General features: G+C 48.4%; 1 protein-coding gene across 1 annotated transcript in view; it reads left to right on the top strand.

Annotated features, from left to right (window-relative positions):
* The window catches only part of TWF2 (twinfilin actin binding protein 2), a 106,809-nt gene that overhangs the window by 27,308 nt on the left and 60,924 nt on the right, over window positions 1-18,577 (top strand). Inside the window, exon 2 of the mRNA XM_090021338.1 lies at window positions 5,935-6,012. Coding sequence (XP_089877464.1) covers window positions 5,935-6,012 — 78 coding nt within the window. The remainder of the gene's footprint in view (window positions 1-5,934; window positions 6,013-18,577) is intronic.

The raw sequence follows: 18,577 nt of genomic DNA, 5'->3' as shown, positions 1-18,577 counted from the left end.
GTGACCTGTAATCTGCTGTGGGCTCAGGCTGGTGGCGAGGCGTGGGAACTCAGCTATGCTCACCTGAGTGTTCTGGGCATGTGGCAGTAATCAGCTCCACCACCAATAAAGGCTGATAGTCGACAATGTAATATCTCCTCTTATTGGTGTCAGTCTGATAGCAAACAGATATATTGGTGTACCCCTACTAGGTATAGAGTTTAATTATTGAAAGGTTGTCTTAAATTTGTCCCCCATCACTGCCACAGTAGGGAAAGCAGTGGCTGGGGGAGTCAGGAAGCCCCCTTGCCCTCTGCCTCCCTCTCACTTCTTCCCTTGCAGGCTTTCTGCCCCCTAACGCCCAGCTCCCTGCAGTCTCTTGCCCCTTCCTCCCTCTCCACTTCCACCCTTACCCTCAGATGCTGCTCAGGGTCCATTCTTTTGTGGAAGCACAGCTCCTGTAGGGCCATGCAGCATTTTTGGCATTGCTGACTGGCTGGGCAGTGGACTGAGTTTCCCTCTGCTCTCTTCCTGGGGGGAATCTGGTCCAAGCTGGAACTGTACTGCGCCTGACAGTAGGGGGAAAGTAGAAGAGGGTGGGGCAGAAGCTTCAGAGGGCAAGTGCAGGTGTGGCTGGACCAGTGGGGGGCCTTATGTTTGATGTCACTTAACAATATACAGCAGTGATGTAGCCACTCAGATGCATAGCAGACCTTAATTGAGGAGATGCCTGTGACTCCAGATCCTGATTTCCACTTGAAACTGAATTTGTTAAGTACCTCTTATGGTGTCCAGTGACAAACAATAGTCCCTTTTTCTGCACAAAGCTCATTCAGAACCTTTGGTGAATGTCATCCCTACTTTGAATTTTATAGCAGGCTTACAGTTGTTTCCACAAATGTCTTGGGGCATGAGATGAGGGATACAGCTTTTCCTGTTTGACCAAATATTTTGCACATCCCGTTAGCATTAAAACAACTTGATAAGCACAATGAAATAGTCTCTCTCTCAGGTGCTCTTAGCTCATATTGTAAAGCCTCTTGACTAGCCCAGCCTTCTTCTTACTTAGCATGAGTTGCTATTTGAGTTACCTGAAAAGTGGCAAGGTGAGATTTTTTTTCTCCAAAACCATTCAAGTGATTAAGGAGTGGAAATTTCAGTGACTCACATTGCATTTTCTCATCCAAAGTCATAACTTTTTTGGTAAATAGTACTATGTGGCTATGCTTACAGGGCACAAAGTAATGCTGTATGGGCTATGGACTCAGGTGGTCTCTGAATGAGCTTCTCAGCAAGGTATACTGTCCAGGTATGGTTTCATACAAAACACTTGTACTTGAGCTAGCTCAAACATTTCTGTGTTGCTGTGCACCACTATACAGCGTTCATACAGTGGCACCTAACCTTTTCATCCCCTGAGCTAGATAGGTGGTGCCAGGTCCACTTGTGGGCTGGATCTGGGACGTGGACTTGATTCAATACACAGAGTCAGCACAGCCTGACTCCTCTCTGGCCAGTCAAGAGGACAGAAAGTGGCTGGGTCCTGATCTGGACATGAGGGAGGAGGGAAGGGAGATCTGTGATGGTGTAGCTGTGATCCAGGCACAGGGAATGGGTGGGAAGCAGCTTGCCCTTATCGTGATGCAAAGAGGGAGGGGGTCAGGGTGCAGCAGCCCTAATCCAGAAGCAGGGGAGGTGAAGGCAGGGAGCAGCCTGGCCCTGAACATGTGTGAGAAGGGGTGGGGATCTGCCTAGCCCCAAAGTGGATGTGGGGTGGGAGTGAGGGCAGGGACAAGACTGGCCTCCTAGCTTGCCTAAAATATCTTTTATGGGGACCCCATACTCCCAATCATACCAGGTATATTGTTGTCTCTTTCATTCTAGTTCAGGGCGGAGCCACTTACCAAGCTGGAGGGCCACTTACCAAGCTTTGGCAAGATTTTGAGGGGTGCAAGGGTAGCCCTGCCCCTGGACAGGTTCCCTGCCCCCTGGTCACTATCTTGGAACCACAAGTCCTGCACCCTAACCCCTGACCTTTACCACAGGAAGTCCTTCCCTTGACCACCCAGAAGTACTCCTTTTAGCAATGGGGTTTGTAATCTTGGAACCAGAAAAATACTAAATTATATTCTAAAAATCAAACATCTACTATAACATTAATTAATTTGATTTTTAAAAAATTGTTTGTCCTTTTTTACATGTGTTTGTGTAGTGTACGTAGAGGTGATTGTATAATAGCTTAACATGAAGTCTTACTCATATATTATATGGGGGTATAGGTGGGTTGGTATAGGTTTGTGGGGAGCTGTGTGTGTGTGTGTGTGTGTGGGGTTTGTTGGGGTGGATAGGTGTGGGTGGGGTTGTGGGGGGCTGTGAGTGTGGCGGAGAGGGCTGCTTGGGAAGGTGGTGGCATGTGTGGAAGGGGAGCATTTGCTCACAGGCCCCCCGTGGCAGGCAGAGCCCCTGCCAGCACTCTTCTAAGCCCATGCTCCATGCTCCTAAAGCTTCTGGCTCTGGGGAACCGGTGCGGGCCCTGTGCTCCCTCTTGCTGCCACTTCTCCCTCTCATCTGCCACTGCTGCCCTTCTCCTGCTGCTTCCCTGTCTGTTCTCCCCCTTGGCTGCCACTGTGGCACCACATGCCAGCTGCACAGCTAAGACCTCAGGACACAGCAGGAGCCAGACCAGCTTGGTATACTGTCATGGGGGCCAAGCCGGCTCCTGCGGAGTCCTGTGGTTCCGATGATGCAGCCAGGAACCATGTGGTGCTGGAGTGGCAGCAGGCAGGCAGGAAAGCGAGGAAACAGTGGTGGCAGGCAGGGGGGCTAGTGACAACACATGTGAGTGCAGCAACAGCTGGGTGGGAGCACGGAGCCCGTTCTGGTGTCCTAGGGACAAGGCTGGCGTGGCGACAGGAGTGTGTGGCATGGACAGACAGGGGCTCTGTGGAGCCAGTCTGGGCTGTGCCAGCAGGGAGAGGGGAAACCTGGCCCAGTTCCATAGGGCCCCTGCCAGCCCTGGCCCCGGGGCACTGGTACTGACCCTTTACTCAGTTGTTGTCATGCTCATGCCCTCCCACTTGCTGCCACTCACCACCCCCCCCCCCCACCGCCCCGCCACCTGTGGCTACTATTTCCCTGCTTTCCTGCTTGCCACCACCACCGTTCCTCCCTAGCCCTCACCCACCCGTGAACTGCTCCAGCACCACATGGTTCCTGGCTGCATCATCAGACCGCAGGGCTCAGCAGGAGCTGGCCTGGCCTGGTCTGGCTCTGAGGACTGGAGCGATTGCTTGCAGTCCTCCCCTTTCTCTTCCCCACCCCCACTCCCCTTGTCATCTTTGACAGGCAGCCAGGGACAGATAAATAATAATTTTCTAAATTCTTTTAGGGGCCCTGCAGGCCATATATCCATCCCACCAGGCCATTCTGCAACCCATGGGCCATATTTTGTCTGCCCCTATTTTAATTGTATCCTAATTAAGGGGGTCTTCCCTATCCCGTCACTCATCGCAAAACATAGTCAACTAACTTGTAGTCAACGTTTAACCTAGTAAAATAGGATTACTTCAATGGGATTGATAATAATAACTGTTGGCTACTGTTTGTCAAGATTTTGCTATTCTCAGCTATTTGTAATGTGCATATTGCACATCTGTAACAGATTGCAGGCCTGTAGTCTGGATCAGTTAGCTGGCAACAAGCCACCTGCCTAAGGGGGTCTCAGCTGGCAGGTAATCTGCAATAATGGGGGGATGTTGACTGGCTGACAGAAATAAAAGGACAGGAAGTATAAGTGAGAGGAGGACCTGGAGAGGGGATGGTCATGTGAAGAACAAGGACTTTTCCAAGGAAGAAGAAAGATTACAAGGGTGAGAACTAACCCATGCCTGTGGATATTCATTCTGGATTGTTTTGTGTGTTCTGCTGAGCCCTGTGGTGCAGATTAACCCAGAGCTTTGAAGCTTGGGTTGCTGGGCCCAGAGAGACTGGGTTGCTGGGACTAAGTTAAAGATATGTTTTGTTTTGAACTACTTAGGTTTTTGACTGAGCCCTGTGGAGCTGAAGAACCCTGGGCATTAGAGCCTGTGCTGCTAAGCCGACAGTCACTTGGTGGCTAGGACCAGGTTAAAGGAGTGGGTTAAAGGGTTGAAGGACTGATTTGTGTCTGGCAGAGCTAGGCTGACCCAGACCTGGCTACAACACCATATTGAGACAGAGTAAAGAAGGACTTTTGATACTTTAAAACACAGAAAAAAATTGCAAAATTTCTGAGTGCAAGTCTTGCTAACTATATGAAAGCTATATTACTGTACAGATAAAAAAATTGTACAGTTTCTTTCTACAGAAATGCCAGATGGTCATTATAAGAATAATAGATAATTCTGCAAAAATAATTACGTGGATAAATAGTTCTGTAAATAGAGTGGTTGTTTTCCTGCCTTGTTGAGTCAAGAAACAATTAAGTGTATCACTTGACTTGAGGTGATATGGAGGGCTTAAGTCAAGACTTTTATTTATTGGATCAGATAACACTGTGGTGTGGTGAGGGGCTCACATGGAGGTTGGGGTGTGCACGCATGTGGTGAGAGGCGCTGTGCTAACAAAGAAATGTGGAAATTTATGAGCTATTGAATTAGCTTTTAACTGGAGTTTTTTAGTTTTATCTGGATCCAGTTTAAGAATTGCTTCTGAACGTGTGGACAGAAGTAACCATTAAAATGTTTCAAACAGCCAGCTGTACAAACATACAGGCTCTTCAACACATTCCTAAAAGCGATGAAGCACTCCAAAATAGTCCCTCTTTAAATAACGTATTATTTTGAAGCATTCCAGTTCTTAGATGTAAAAGTTCTGACTACTAACAATTACTATCTCAGTTCACTTTCTAGTAAGACCAGGGCTGTTAATCTCAACCTTCACCTCTTGCATGCATCTCAGGTAGGTTAAATTAACCTGTTCTGAGCTCCATGATGCTATAGCTAGATGCTGTTGCTACCTAGCTAGCTCATTTAAAGGTAGTGTGGCTATTTCACACAGTGCTGCAGTCATGGGACTCGACTGGACTGGAGTGATTGCTGTTTGTACATGTTAGAGAGCCTATAAAGAGCCATAGGTTCCTCTGAGTGACAGATGCTACATAAACATAAGCTGCCATTTCATATTGTTCAAAAGACTGAGATATGATGTTATGGTCCTGTTGGGAGGCTGGGGAAACATCTTGGGAACTGCATCCTAAACTGGCTGGCATCATTTACTTGTAACCAAAGTGGTTCAAGTTTTGGCAAAAAGTCTAGAAATGAGTACAGTACTGTAGTTGGTGCTCCCACAAACAAATGAACCCAAGCCCTTTATGAGGCTGGACACAATCATCCCTTCCCAGGGTTCACTGTAGATCATTCTTGAAGGTCACAGTGAGATAAGGTGGGGAGGGGCATTGATTCAAAACAGCTCTAATTTTAATTCCTGTAGGATTCTGGCTATTCTTGTGTTTTGCAGCCTGCTGCAGGAGGTCATCTGCCTCTGTACAGTATTCAATGTCCAAAGCAAACTACCTTTGGCAAGTGTTTGAAAATACAAAGTTGTCTCTACCTATCATTACTTCTTCCAGCCACTCTCCTGCCTTGCCTCATACACAAACCAGGATACTCTGTAAAGTCAATAAACTGTCACTTGAGCCCTCCCTTCCCACACCAGCTAAACTATCGTCTAAAATTGGGTGATTATGTTCACCACAAGTATCAAGTTCTCTAGATCACATGTGCTCCCAGCTGGTATTTAACTCTGTAACCTCTGGGAGATTCAGGACTTTAGCATAGATTGAAGAGCTAATGAAATCAGTTGTTTGCAACTTTTTAAAAACCATTTTTCTCTTTCCTTTTTTGTTTTTGTTCAGAAAAGCAAAATAACACTTGCTTTGTTTGTTAAGTCTGATCACAATGTTTCTGGTTCTTTTAGCTACCCCAGAGTTAAAGGATTTTTTTGCCAAAGCTCGGAATGGCTCCATCCGTCTGATCAAAATTGTCATTGAAGATGGTAAGTTGTGTTTGATTATTATTCTTGGGCTTGTTTCTCTTCCTTGTCAGCTTCTGCCCCCTTCATGGTTGGGGCGACATGTACCATAACTGAAGAGGGCTTCTTTGGAGCCACCAGTAGAGGCTTGATAGGGGCTACTGGAATACAGCTACACAGAATGGGCTACCAGGTATGGAGCATGAAATGAATCCAGCTACAATGTTAAAGAAGCAGAATTCTTCCTTGTTTTTACCAGTGAAAACTCTGTGAGGTACAATCTTGAACTTCTTGCTTCTGTCGGTGAGCAGTTATTAGCATGAGTGGTTCTGTCAACTTCAGCAAGACTACTTATACAAGTAATGGCTTGCCAGTGGGAATAAGTTTCACAACTAATTTATCCTGATGGGATGATTGCTTCTGCTTTGCTGATGCTGTTTGCTAGTCTTGTTGCATGTTATATTGGTGCCATTTTTTGATAAAATTACTTTGTTGGTGAAGACTGTTTTCACCTATGGCAGTTTACTGTATTTATTTAAAGCAGTTAGTTATGATTCCTTTGCTTGACCACCATAGTGATGGGCTCTACAGAAACATTAAAGAGATGGGTAGCAGCCTCCAGCACTGCAAAAGCATTTCTCAGCAATGGTGCATGGACAATTTAACGCTGCCTTTTTAATAAAAGAGGATGAAAAGTGTATTTGTTCCTCATCCATGAGCGTAGTCCCCAAACTGGTGCTTGGCTATTTAATAGATGTTCTATTTTTTAAAACCTTGGAAGAGGAACACCTGAAGTATCAACCAAAGAAATGCCTGTTCCTTTTCTTACCTAAAAGCAGGGTAGTGTGAAAAACTCCATCAGTCAGAAGCTCAGCAGCCTGAGGTAGACTGCTAGAATTCCACTGATGTCAGCAAAGCATTGCAGATTTACACAAATTAAATATTTGGTCTAAGATTTTTAAGTGTGCTTGTGGTGTTATTAAGCACAAGTATTGATTTGGATCAAATCAAAGACTACAGCTCTTCTTATCCCAATTTTATATATGGTTGCCATATGCTTCTTGTGCTTTAGGACACTTTTCAGTACCTACTCCCTCCATTTTGGGGTTAAAGTGAGACAAGCAAGTTTAGTTTGTAGTCTGTTTTTGGCCTTTTGAAAAATGATGGAATTAAGCATTGTTTTGTCATTTAATTTGCTATAAAAACATCTCAGAAAGTTTTTTTTGCCATGTGTGTGCCTAGCACATAGGTACCACTTTTTCTTGAAGCTAGAGTAATATAACGTATTAAAAAAATCTGCATTTCATCATTCAATGAATTTCCATTGGTCAGTGTTGGAGGTTATGGGATGGAATCTATCCTAGCCTCAGACCTGATCTACAAGTTTGGTGGCATGCTGGTATGGAAGCCCTTCATCTGGCCACGATTTTGGATGCTTTGCTGAGGATGCTGCATACAGCCACCATAGGCAGTTGTAGTGCTACTCATACTGGCACCACTGAGCCTGTGAGTACATTGGGGATTGTTCATCTCCAGCTGGAGCGCTTTACACTTCTCAGTGTTGAACTTCATCTGGTTCCAATCTGTCCAATTTACCAGCCTGTCTAGGTCTACCTGTATCTGTAGCCTATCTTCAAGTGTGATCACGCTCCCCCACTTTTACTGGTGGACTGGGTTTGGGATGATAGGGGAGGTTTGGAGGTCCCAGTAGTGCCATAGTAGGCATGTGAGGCTTGAGCATGCTAGGGACAGGGTGCAAGGCACTGTAGCCTGAAAAGGGCAAGAATGAGGGCCTGAAGCCCAAAGGGGCAGCATTCAGAGCCCAAGAAGAATGAGATCAGGGCTGGAACCCAGAAGTCAGGACAGGCGCAGTGGACCCAGGGTGTGGGAACCAACAAAAAGGAAGGGATGGAGACTGAGAAGGCTGACACCTCTGGATTGGGGGCCAAGTGCCTACTAAAATCATTTAATTAGTAACATCTGTGAGGCATAGTCATAGCTGCAAGGTGGAAGGCCATGAATAGCCCTTAAGGCAGTGGTCTCTAACCATTTTATGGTGAAGATCACTTCTTGGCACCCCAGGATCTACCACCCCCCCCACCCCACCCCTCCTGGCCCATCCCAACCCTTGTCCTGCCCCCCACTTCCCAGGCAAGCTGCCTGAGCTCTGACCCCACTCACCCAGCCCAGTTCAAGTGGCAAGGGGCTTGGCTCAGCCCAGCCTCATGAGTCCTGCCACTCCCGATCGTGTAGCCTCTGACAAACTGAGATTGATTGCCAGAGGCTCTACAATTGACCAGTTGATTGAGATTAACTGGTTGGTGACCACTGCCTTAAGGCTACAAGTACCTTGAGGGGCATGGGCTGGCAGAGAGGGCCCACTGAGTGCAAATTAGGACTGAGACCATTGGGGTTGAGATGGGCCTGCTGGTTGTCAGGAGAACTAAGTGCTCACTCTAGGACCCTTAGGCAGCCTCCCTTTCTAGCATTCAGCAGTTACATCAAGGCATGGCAGGAGTAAAGAACGGGAGAGTACTTTAGAGCCAGAGCAAGGCAAGGCTTGCATGGCCACCAGGGGGCATCACGACCACTCCTCAAGCATGACGTGCTACACCATGCTTTGATGTTATGCTTTCTAGGCAATGTCCCTTGGAAGAGCAGCGCAGAAATGGACTCAGAGTACATAATGAAAGGCCGACTACTGCTCCCTAGGGCAAGAAGTGCAATTAACCATCATCATATTATACCAAGATACTCTTCTTATTTCCTATTTTAATGGAGCATTCTCTTGTAATTGCATCCTTTCCATCCTGAATAAAGGGGTTAGTTCAGTGGTTCTCAACCTTTTTAGACTCAAGGCATCCCTCCAAAACCTTTCAGAATTCAATGGCATCTTCTTTAAAGAAAGTATTGTGTGGATGTGCATGTAGGTGTGCACGCGTGTAGAGGTGCGCATGCCTATACACGTGTGTCTTCGTGCCTGTATATGTGTGTAAAAGTGTGCATATGTAGGGGTGTGTGTGTGTACATGCTTGTCCGTGTGTCTATGTAGGGGTGTGTGCGCGCGTAGAAATGCGTGTGTGTGTGTTAGTTGATTGCATAATTATAATTATATTCTTCCCTTTAGCCCACTGGCAGAGAGTGCTTCTCTAGCTCTGGCTGGCTGGCCCAGCCCAGTGTGTTTGCTTCCAGTGCAGCTTAGATTTCAGCCCAATGTGTTTGCTTCCAATGCAGACCTTAGACCGGCTCCAGGTCATTGGTGGAGAATGGGAACTACAGGGACACTGTCTTCTTTTAGTTCCCTGAGCTCCAGGCCAGGGGACCTATAGGACAGAATCTGGGTGGTGTCCAGCCAGCAGGGATGAGGTACTGGGCTACACATGAAGCATGTTGGGAATGTTGAGAGGTCAGGAGGGAAAGGGAGTATACGACAGAACACATGAGGCCTGGGAAGAGGAGGCCAGCGGGTTACTGCTGCACCATTCACAACTGCTGCCACAGTATGAAACTGCTCTGCGTGCCTTCATTTTTCAGGAGGCACATTGCAACCAAACAAAGTGTCTGAAGTAGAAAAATGTGCTTGCCTGCATTACATAATTCAAGCCAGCACATTGCTGCTCCTGCAGGTTTTCCAGGTTTGGCTGTGACAGACCTCCTGAAAACTGAACAGTGTGACACAGTTGTACCTGGTAGTAGTGGCATCTATTTCCAGGCTGCTGCCACGGTGCCTTGCATGCTTCAGTTTTCAGGATGCATGTCAGAGCTGTGCTGGGAAGAGCTACTGCAGAAAGGCACAGCTGCCTCCATAATATAATGACCCAAGTTTCAGAAAGTGTGACCAAATGCTTTTTTCCAAGAGATTGGTGGAAGCTGTGAACACCCAACACTTGTGAAAGCAAGACCCTACATTTTATCATGGCTTCGCAATTTGTAAAATAGAGAAATTTGCCAGCCTTGCAGCCTGGTAAGAATAATTCATTAAGGTGGAACACATAATCAGTTGCAAAGTATCCTGATTTGATCATGGCTTATATGCACCTGGCGCTCTTTGTGAGGTATGTTAGTCACCATTCATGGGAACATCACAGCACGGGTTGATTGGGTTATAGTCCTCTACATAATATGTTGCTGTAAAATTTGAGGATGTCATGCCAAATTGTGTGGGAGGAATTTGATTATGAGCTCCTTTTATCTGAAAATAAAGCCTTCTCTTTCTTTTCCTAAACTGTCTGGAGGAATCTTGCTCTGCTGCTTTTGAGATAGATGTTGTATATAGTGCGAGTTCCCTATGTTGGCATAGATGGCATAAAGCCAGGGTTAACAGGGCTTAGTCTCTGCAAATGCAGGGTAACAGTGGCAACACAGGGCTGCAGGGCAGCCTGGGCATAGGCTCCGGGTGGCTGCAGCAGGGGATGCGTGCAGACACGGAGCACTGCCCATCACGGCAGACAAGTCTGTTAAGGGGAAGGGGCATGGGGGAGGGGTGGCAGATCGAGGCCCCCACAGTGAGGGAGGGAGCAGGGCCAGGGGTAAATGGGGCCTGGGGCAGGTCATGGGACGGTTGGAGCCCGGGCTGCTCATCCAGGGGTATGGAGGGGCTCCTTCTGCTGCATGTACCCTGGGAGAGTCATGAGCGGTATGTGCCCCCCAGATTTGTGTGTGGGGTGGAGGTGGGCTGCTGCTGAAGGCTAGGGCTCTGCATCCCACTTCCTTGGGAGTCATGTGTGATGCTATTTGCCTGCCACCACCAGACTGTGCTGCATCCCCTACCCGCCTGGCAACTGCAGGCATATAACGTCTGGCGGTTCCTGAGGCAGATGCAGTATGGCTTGGAGCTCCAGCCCACAGCAGCAGCTCTCCTCCGTCCTGCACAAATCCAGGAGGCAAATCCTCTCCATGCCTCCCCCAGGATGTGCACAGTGGTGGGAGCCCCCCCTGTGCCCCTAGATGGAGCTGCCTATACTCCGACCATCCCATGATCCACCTCAGGGCCCCATTCACCCCAGCCACTGTCCGTGCCTCTGCCCCACTCTCTCCCGCACTGCGGGGACCTCCATCTGCCCCCATACCCCTTCCCCTCCACAGACTTACCTGCTGGGCAATGAGTGTGTGTGTATTCAGCCCCCCCAAATAATACTTTCTCCCTCTGCCTATGTAATATCAGAGAGAGGGAAGTGTGGTATAGATTGTGGGTAATGTGTTTTTTGATTAACAGTTGATGTGTAGAATTGCTCACAGATACTCTAGGATTGGAGCATGTTTGCTGACTTTGAGGTAGAATGGGTGATACAGTGTCCTATTTAACCTGGTCAGTAGAAGCTGTTTGAGGGCAATAGAAGGTCAATGGCAGTTGGCGTTTGTAATGATTTTTTCACAGGATTGACGTATATAGAGGCAAAACCTACAGACAGCCACCACAAATGGAGTCTATTTTAGTGATTCTGTTCTCTGAAGCTGAAGTCAACCTAATTCCTTTAAGGAATCAGAAAGTGGGAACTCCTGAACTGAGGAAAATGTAATTCAGTGATTACTCTTCCGGCTTGGGGCTTAGAGAGACCTAGCTCAAATTTTTCTGCTCTTTTGTAAACACTGTGCAATTTTGGACAAGTCACTCGGCAGCTTTACAGTTTAGTTCCTTGTCTTTAAAATACGTGGGTTAACACACCACCATCTCATATGAGCAATTTGAGGCTAAACATAAATCCAGTATCTATATTTAGTCCATTTTTTTTTTGTATCCAGTAGGTTGATGAAGTGAAGTTTGTAGGCTTATCTGTGAAAGCTGTTTTGTAAATTCCCTTTGAGGATTAGAACTGAGAAATTAGGGAGAGAGTAGTTATCTTATGTGAAATATGCCCCCACAGGTAATTGGGTATTTTGGTCTTTGATACTTTTTTGGTGGAACCATGAACTATAGACATTGGATTTATGGCACATTATAACCTGCCTAATATCTGATACCCCAGGTAATCTCTCTACTAGGGGTGCACTGATAGAGATTTTTGGGGCCAATGCTGATAGCTGATAGTTAAGGAAGCATATCGGCTGATACTGATCCAGTTTCCAATACAGCTGCCAAATCCGGTGTGGTGAAAGAGGAGGGAAGGGGTGTGGGAGGGGCAGATCAACACTCCCTGCAGTGAGAGAGGGAGAGTGGGTTTAGGGGCAGGTGCTGCCCAGGTGGGGCAGGGAGGGGCCAGAGTCATGGCTTGTGGAGGGAGAGGCGGCTCCCGCCACTGCTTGCACCTCGGGAAGGGACAGAGAGGGGCGTGAGCCCCTGCATATCTGCGTGGGGTGAGGTGGGCGGGATGCAGCTGGGGCCTGCGCAGGGCTCTTCTCAGCAGGTGCTGGGCTTGGAGTGGGCATTGGTAGTACTGGGAGGATGCTGCATCTAGCCCAAATATTGTTGCTGCTCCACTCCCAGCACTGTCGCCACCAGCCCCGGCTCAACCTCTGCCTCCATCCATGTGCTGGGAAGAGATAGGGCTGCGGCTGGCAACTGGTGGTGCTGGGAGTAGAGCAGCGGTGAAATTTGGAGTGGATGCAGCATCTTCCCAGCCCCCGCCAAGAAGAGTTGCACACAGCCCCAGCTGCAGCCCTCCTGCCCCACCCTGCCCCCTGCACATGCTTAGCCCCCCCATGCCCTCTCGGGGTGCAACCAGTGACAGGAGCCACCTCCTCCCCACAAGCCATGGCTGCAGCCCCCGCCCCACCCCGCCTGGGCAGTGCCTGCCCCTGCTCCCTCCCTCACTGCGGGGGACATTAAGCCATCCCCCAATGTCCTCCCCCTCCACACACACTTTCCACCATACTAGACTTACCAGCTGGAGGCAGCACTCTATGCTGCTGGGTCTGCTCTCTGCTCCTCTCTGCCTGAGTACTGCACTGCAGCATGGGCATTTATCAGCCAAATTATCATCCTCATCCGGCTGATATCTGATGCAGCTAGTTTTCTTAATATTGGTACCAATTCGATAACGGACCAGTGTATCAGTGCACTTCTACTCTACAATTTTATCAGTTACATTGTATATCACATTTGCATTTTTACTGACTGGCATTCTTGTATACTGGCTTCTGTCTCATCCAAAAAGAGCACATAACTGTAGACACTTCCTTTTCCTGAAGGAAGAGTGTTTGTACCTGAAGGCTTGTAAAGAAGAATTTCTCCTACTAGTTTAGTTGGTCTAATAAAAGATATCGGATTTACCCAAAGAACCTTATCTGCTTATGTCCTTAGACCTAACACGGGTACAGCCAACATGACTTCATTCAGTCACTTCTGTTATTTTATGGATTCAGTCATAGATTCATAGATGTTAGAAACTGGAAGGGCCCTCATGGGATCATCAGGTCCAGTCCCCCTGCACTTGGGCATGAAAGACTGCTGGAGTCAGATGATCCCAGCAAGGTGTGTGTCCAGTTGTTTTTTGAAGATCCCTAGGGTAGGTGATTGAACCACCTCTGTGGGGAGTTCTGTTCTTTCAGACCCCGGACACTTGAACCGCAATGAAATTTTTCCTCGTGTCCAATCTGAAGCAATCTTGAGTCAGTTTGTGTGCCCATTGTTTCTCGTCTTCCCCTGGGGTGTCTTGGCAAACAGATGCTCCCCCAGGCCCTGATGTATTTACTTATAGGCTGCCACCAAATCTCCTCTAAAGTCTTCTCTTTTCCAGGTTGAACAGTCCCACATTTTTCAGCCTCTCTTTGTATGGCCTGCTCTCCAGATCTCTTATTATATGTGTGGCTCTCCTTTGGACTCTCTCAAGCTTCTCCTTCTTGAAGTGCAGCTCCCAGAACTGGACACAGTACTCTAGCTGTGGACTCACCAGAGCCAAGTAGAGCGGGAGGATGACATCTTTAGTCTTACATGAGATGCATCGGTAGATGTATGCCAGTGTTTTATTTGCTCTGCCGGCTACAGCATCGCGTTTGGGTTTTGGTTTTTTTTTGTTTGGTTTTTTTGTGGTCTATCATGAGCCGCAGATATCTTTCAGTTGTGGTGCTGGCAAGCGTAGCACCGCCAAACCTATAAGTGTGTTGCGGATTATTTCTCCTCAGATGCAGTACTTTACATTTCTCTGTCCTAAACATCATCAGGTTTTGATCTTTCCACCTTGCAAGCCTGTCCAGATCAGTCTGTATCCCCAGCCTGACCTCCCACACTTCCCCATAATTTGGTGTCTCTCTGGGTCCTACCTTGGAGCCAGTTTCCTAGCCACCAGACAGTAAAGTTCTTGAGGCCGCAATTATGCAATTTTACTATGAGGTCAGCATGGGAGACTAAGTTAAAAGCCTTTTTGAAATCCAAATATATGACATCAACCTCATCTACCTTATCCGGGAGGCATGTTACCTGATTTCATAGACATTAGGGCTGGAAGGGACCTTGGAAGATCATTGAGTCCAGCCCCCTGCCCGAAGGGCAGGAAGTCAGTTGGGTCATAGGATCCCAGCAAGATAAGCATCCAGTTTGCTCTTGAAGGTGTTCAGTGTAGGTGCTTGAACCCTCTCCGATGGCAGGCTGCTCCAGACCTTGGGGGCTCGGACAGTAAAGAAATTCTTCCTTATATCCAGCCTGAAACGGTCTTGCAGTAGTTTATGACCGTTCGACCTCGTCATCCCTTGGGGCGCTCTGGTGAACAAACGTTCCCCCAGATCCTGGTGGTCACCCCTGATAAACTTATAGGTGGCCATCAGATCACCCCTAAGCCTGTGCTTTTCCAGGCTGAAGAGCCCCATGGCTCTCAGACTGTCATCGTAAGGTCTGTTTTCTTGACCTCTGATCATGCTCGTGGCTCTTCCCTGGACTCTCTCAGGTTCTCATCCACACATTTGCTGAGTCTGTCCAGGTCAGCCTGGATCACCCGCGTGTCTTCTGGTGTGGATGCTTTGCCCAAAGTTTGGTGTCATTGGTGAACTTGGCCGGTCCGCTTCTGACTCCAATGTCCACATCATTAATGAAGATGTTGAACCATATGGGTCAAAGGACAGAGGATGTTGGCGTCGGCCAGTCCATTAAGGATGGCTTCTTTAATAAACTTTTCTAAGATCTTCCCTGGGATAGAAGTCAGGCTGATAGGCCTATAGTTAGCCGAATCCACTTTCCTCCCTTTCTTGAAGATTGGCAGCACATTGGCCTTCTTCCAGTCTTCAGGCACTACACCAGAGCGCCAGGAGTTTTCAAAGATCGGTGCCAGAGGCTGGTCTATGATGCTCGCCAGCTCCTTGAGTACCCTGGGGTGTAGATTGTCAGGGCCAGCTGACTTGAAGGTATCCAGCTTCTCAAGGTGTTCCTTCATGAGGTCAGCATTAATAGAGGGCAGGGGATCTCCCTCACCCAGACCTCCCTGTCCCGTAGCGGGCATGGGCGTCCCATGGGACTGATGAAAGACTAATGCAAAGTACCCATTTAATAGGTTGGCTTTTTCCTGGGCATCAGTTGTCAGTTGCCCCATCTGGTTCAGCAGGGATCCAATGTTGCCCTTGCTTTTCCCCTGGCTCCCCACATATCTGAAAAAGGACTTTTTATTGTCTTTGATGCTCGAAGCTAGTTGGAGTTCAGTTGCAGCCTTGGCTTTCCTGGTTTGCTCCCTGCAGGACTGGACCAGTGCAGAATATTCTTCCTTGGAGGTGAATCCCATCCTCCATCCTTTATAGGCCTTTCTTTTTCACCTCAGGAGGTCTGCTAGGTCCCTGGAGAGCCGGGGGGGTGCGGGTGCTGTGTCCTCTTGCTGCCTTTCCTTTGAGATGGAATAGAATCAGCGTGTGCATTGAGGATCGCTCCCTTGAGGAGCAACCACTCATCCTGAACTCCCCTCTCCCTGGGGTCATGGTCCCTTAGGGCCTCACTGGCAAAACTCCTGAGCTTGTCAAAGTCGGCTTTCCTGAAGTCAAGGACTTCTGTGTTGCTGACTGACTTGCCAGCTTTACGGCAGATGGTGAAGGTGATCAACTCATGGTCGCTGTCACCCAGCTTCCCATCAATCACTAGGTCGCTGATTAGGTCATCCCCAGTAGCCAGTACCAGGTTGAGCAGCACTTTGCCTCTCGTTGGCCCATAAACTTCTTGAGTCAGGTAGAGGTCATCCATGCACAAGAGGGAGCTTTGCAACCACTCGGATTTTGCTGAGTGATCCTCCCACGAGATTTCCAGGTAATTGAAGTCGCCCATGACAACCATGGTCCTGGAGCATGCGGCCTCAGCCAGTTCCTGGGCAAACTCCTGGTCAAACTCAGGACTTTCGGTGGGAGGTCTGTAGTAGACTCCTAGTGTTGTGTCCCCTGTTCCGTGTTCCCCATGGATTTTAACTCAGAGGGTCTCCAGTCGTCCACCCTGGTCGCCAATATCAGCTTGCATGGACGCGTAGCTTTCCTTAACATAAAGAGCTACACCCCCGCCCCTTTTATCTACACAATCTCTCCTGTACAGGGTATAACCATCTATACCCATGGTCCAGTCATGGGTGGAGTCCCACCAGGTCTCTGTTATCCCTGTGACATCATAATTATTTGCATTGAGCAGGAGGATGAGTTCCTCCTGCTTGTTCCCCAAGCTCCTGACATTTGTGTACAGGCAGGCAAGTGTCCCCTTGGGGGCTCTTGCCTTGCCCACAGATTTTATGAGGGCTGGGGCAGGGGTGCCTTGAGTGCCTTGGCCCGCTGGCTTTGGAAGGGTTGTTCAGTGGACCAGCAGTGGCAGTAGTCCCCCTGTCCCCCAGTGGGCTTGATTTAAAGCCCAGTGGAGCAGGTCAGCTCATCTGGCTGAGAAGAACCTCCTCCCCAGGGGAAAGAGGTGGAGGCCATCTTTTCCCAGCAGCTCGCTGCCTCTCTTGCCAAAGAGTGGGCTGTGGTCATAGAAGCCAAAGCCTTCCCAATGATACCAGTGCCGCAGTCTTTTGTTGACTACGTGGATCCTCCTCTCCCTCCTCAGCCCATACCCCGAGACTGGGAGGATTGACGATTGTAGAAGGAAATGAGGTTAGTCAGGCATGCCCTGCCTGCAGTGAAGCTATGTTGGCTGTCTTTTAAACTACTGCCTTCAGTTAGCCTATCTAATAGATTCTTTGATAATTTTTTCCAAGATTTTTCCAGGGACTTAAGTCAAACTGATTGGCCTGTAATTCCCTGGGTCCTCCTTCCTTCCTTTCTTGAAGGTAGGCCCCACACTGACCCTCTTCCAGTCTTCTGGGACCTCTCTGGAGCGCCACAAGTTCACAAATAGCTTTGCCATTGGTCACACAATGACGTAGGCCAATTCTTTCAGCACTCTCAGGTGTAGTTCATCTGGTCCTGCTGACTTGCAAATATCCAGCCTCCCCAGCTGTTTCCCCACAATATCTTTGCCAACTATGGGTGGATGATCACCCCTACCTTGATCATCTTGTACCCTGTCCAGCAGGCTAACACCCGTGGACTGGTGGAATGCTGATGTGAAGTATTTGTTTAGGAGTTCAGTTTTCTCCTGAGTGTCAGTTATCAGCTGTCCCATTTCATTCAGCAGAGGTCCTATATTTCCCTTATTTTTTCTCTTACTTCCTATGTATCTAAAGAAGGACTTTTTATTGTTCTTGATTCTGGTTGCCAATTGAATTCAGCTTTTGCTTTTCTAATCTGCTCCCTACAGGTGGAGAAAGTGATAGTCTCATGGTCACTGTTGCCTAGCTTCCCTTCGATCCTCAGGTTGCTCAGTAGATTGTCCCCTTTGGTCAGAACCAAATCTAGGAGCTCCTTCCGCTGGTCAGCCTGTAGACTTCTTGAGTCAGATAGAGCTCTTCAGTACAAGTGAGGAAGCTTTGCGAACAATCAAATCTTGCTGAGTGCACTTCCCATGAGATGTCTGGATAGTTGAAGTCACCTATGATGACCATGCTCTGAGAGCATGCAGTCTCTGCCAGTTCTGTAGAGAATTCCTGATCAAGCTGTTCCTCTTGGTTTGGAGGTCTGTAATAAACTTCTACGCTCAAATCCCCTTCAATGTGCTCTCCCCATATCTTAACCCAAAGGGTCTCAAGTTGCCTTTCTTTAGTGCCAGGCTCTGCATCTAGGGAGGTGTACTGCTCCTTCACATAGAAGGCAGCTCCCCTGCCCTTCTTCCCAATCTGATCCCTCCCGTGCAAGGATCCCTCTATACCTGCGGTCCCACCAGGTCTCCGTTATCCCTATGAGATCATATTCCTTATTGGTTAGCTTCTGCTGATGACTCTGCTGGTGCTGTGAGACTTGCATACCTGTTGCGCAGTTCCAGGAGATGCGGGACCCTGGTGCTGGATGTCTTGGGACTTGAGTTGACCATCTTCCAAGCAACCCCCGGAAGGATCTCTCAGTCGATCTTTTCATTGTCTATGTTCATGCTGTCGGGCATCCATGCACTTGCCTCCTTCTTCTGGAGAAGAGCCTGGTAGTAGTTGTCAGTCTTCTGCTTGTGAGTCCTGATGGTGCAACGACTGCTCACCTCTGCCTGGAGCTTCCTCACCTGGCACTCAGAAACCTCACTAGGGAGCATACCCCACAAGTGAGGGTGGCCTTGCTCCCATTCCCAGCTGTCGGCAGCCGTGCCAGGCAGCCCCCACAGCCCGGAGCTTCATCT

Source organism: Crocodylus siamensis, chromosome 11, assembly GCF_052110815.1.
Source record: "Crocodylus siamensis isolate JL-2025a chromosome 11, ASM5211081v1, whole genome shotgun sequence".
NCBI lineage: Eukaryota > Metazoa > Chordata > Crocodylia > Crocodylidae > Crocodylus > Crocodylus siamensis.
This window is presented reverse-complemented; position numbering and strand designations above follow the sequence as displayed.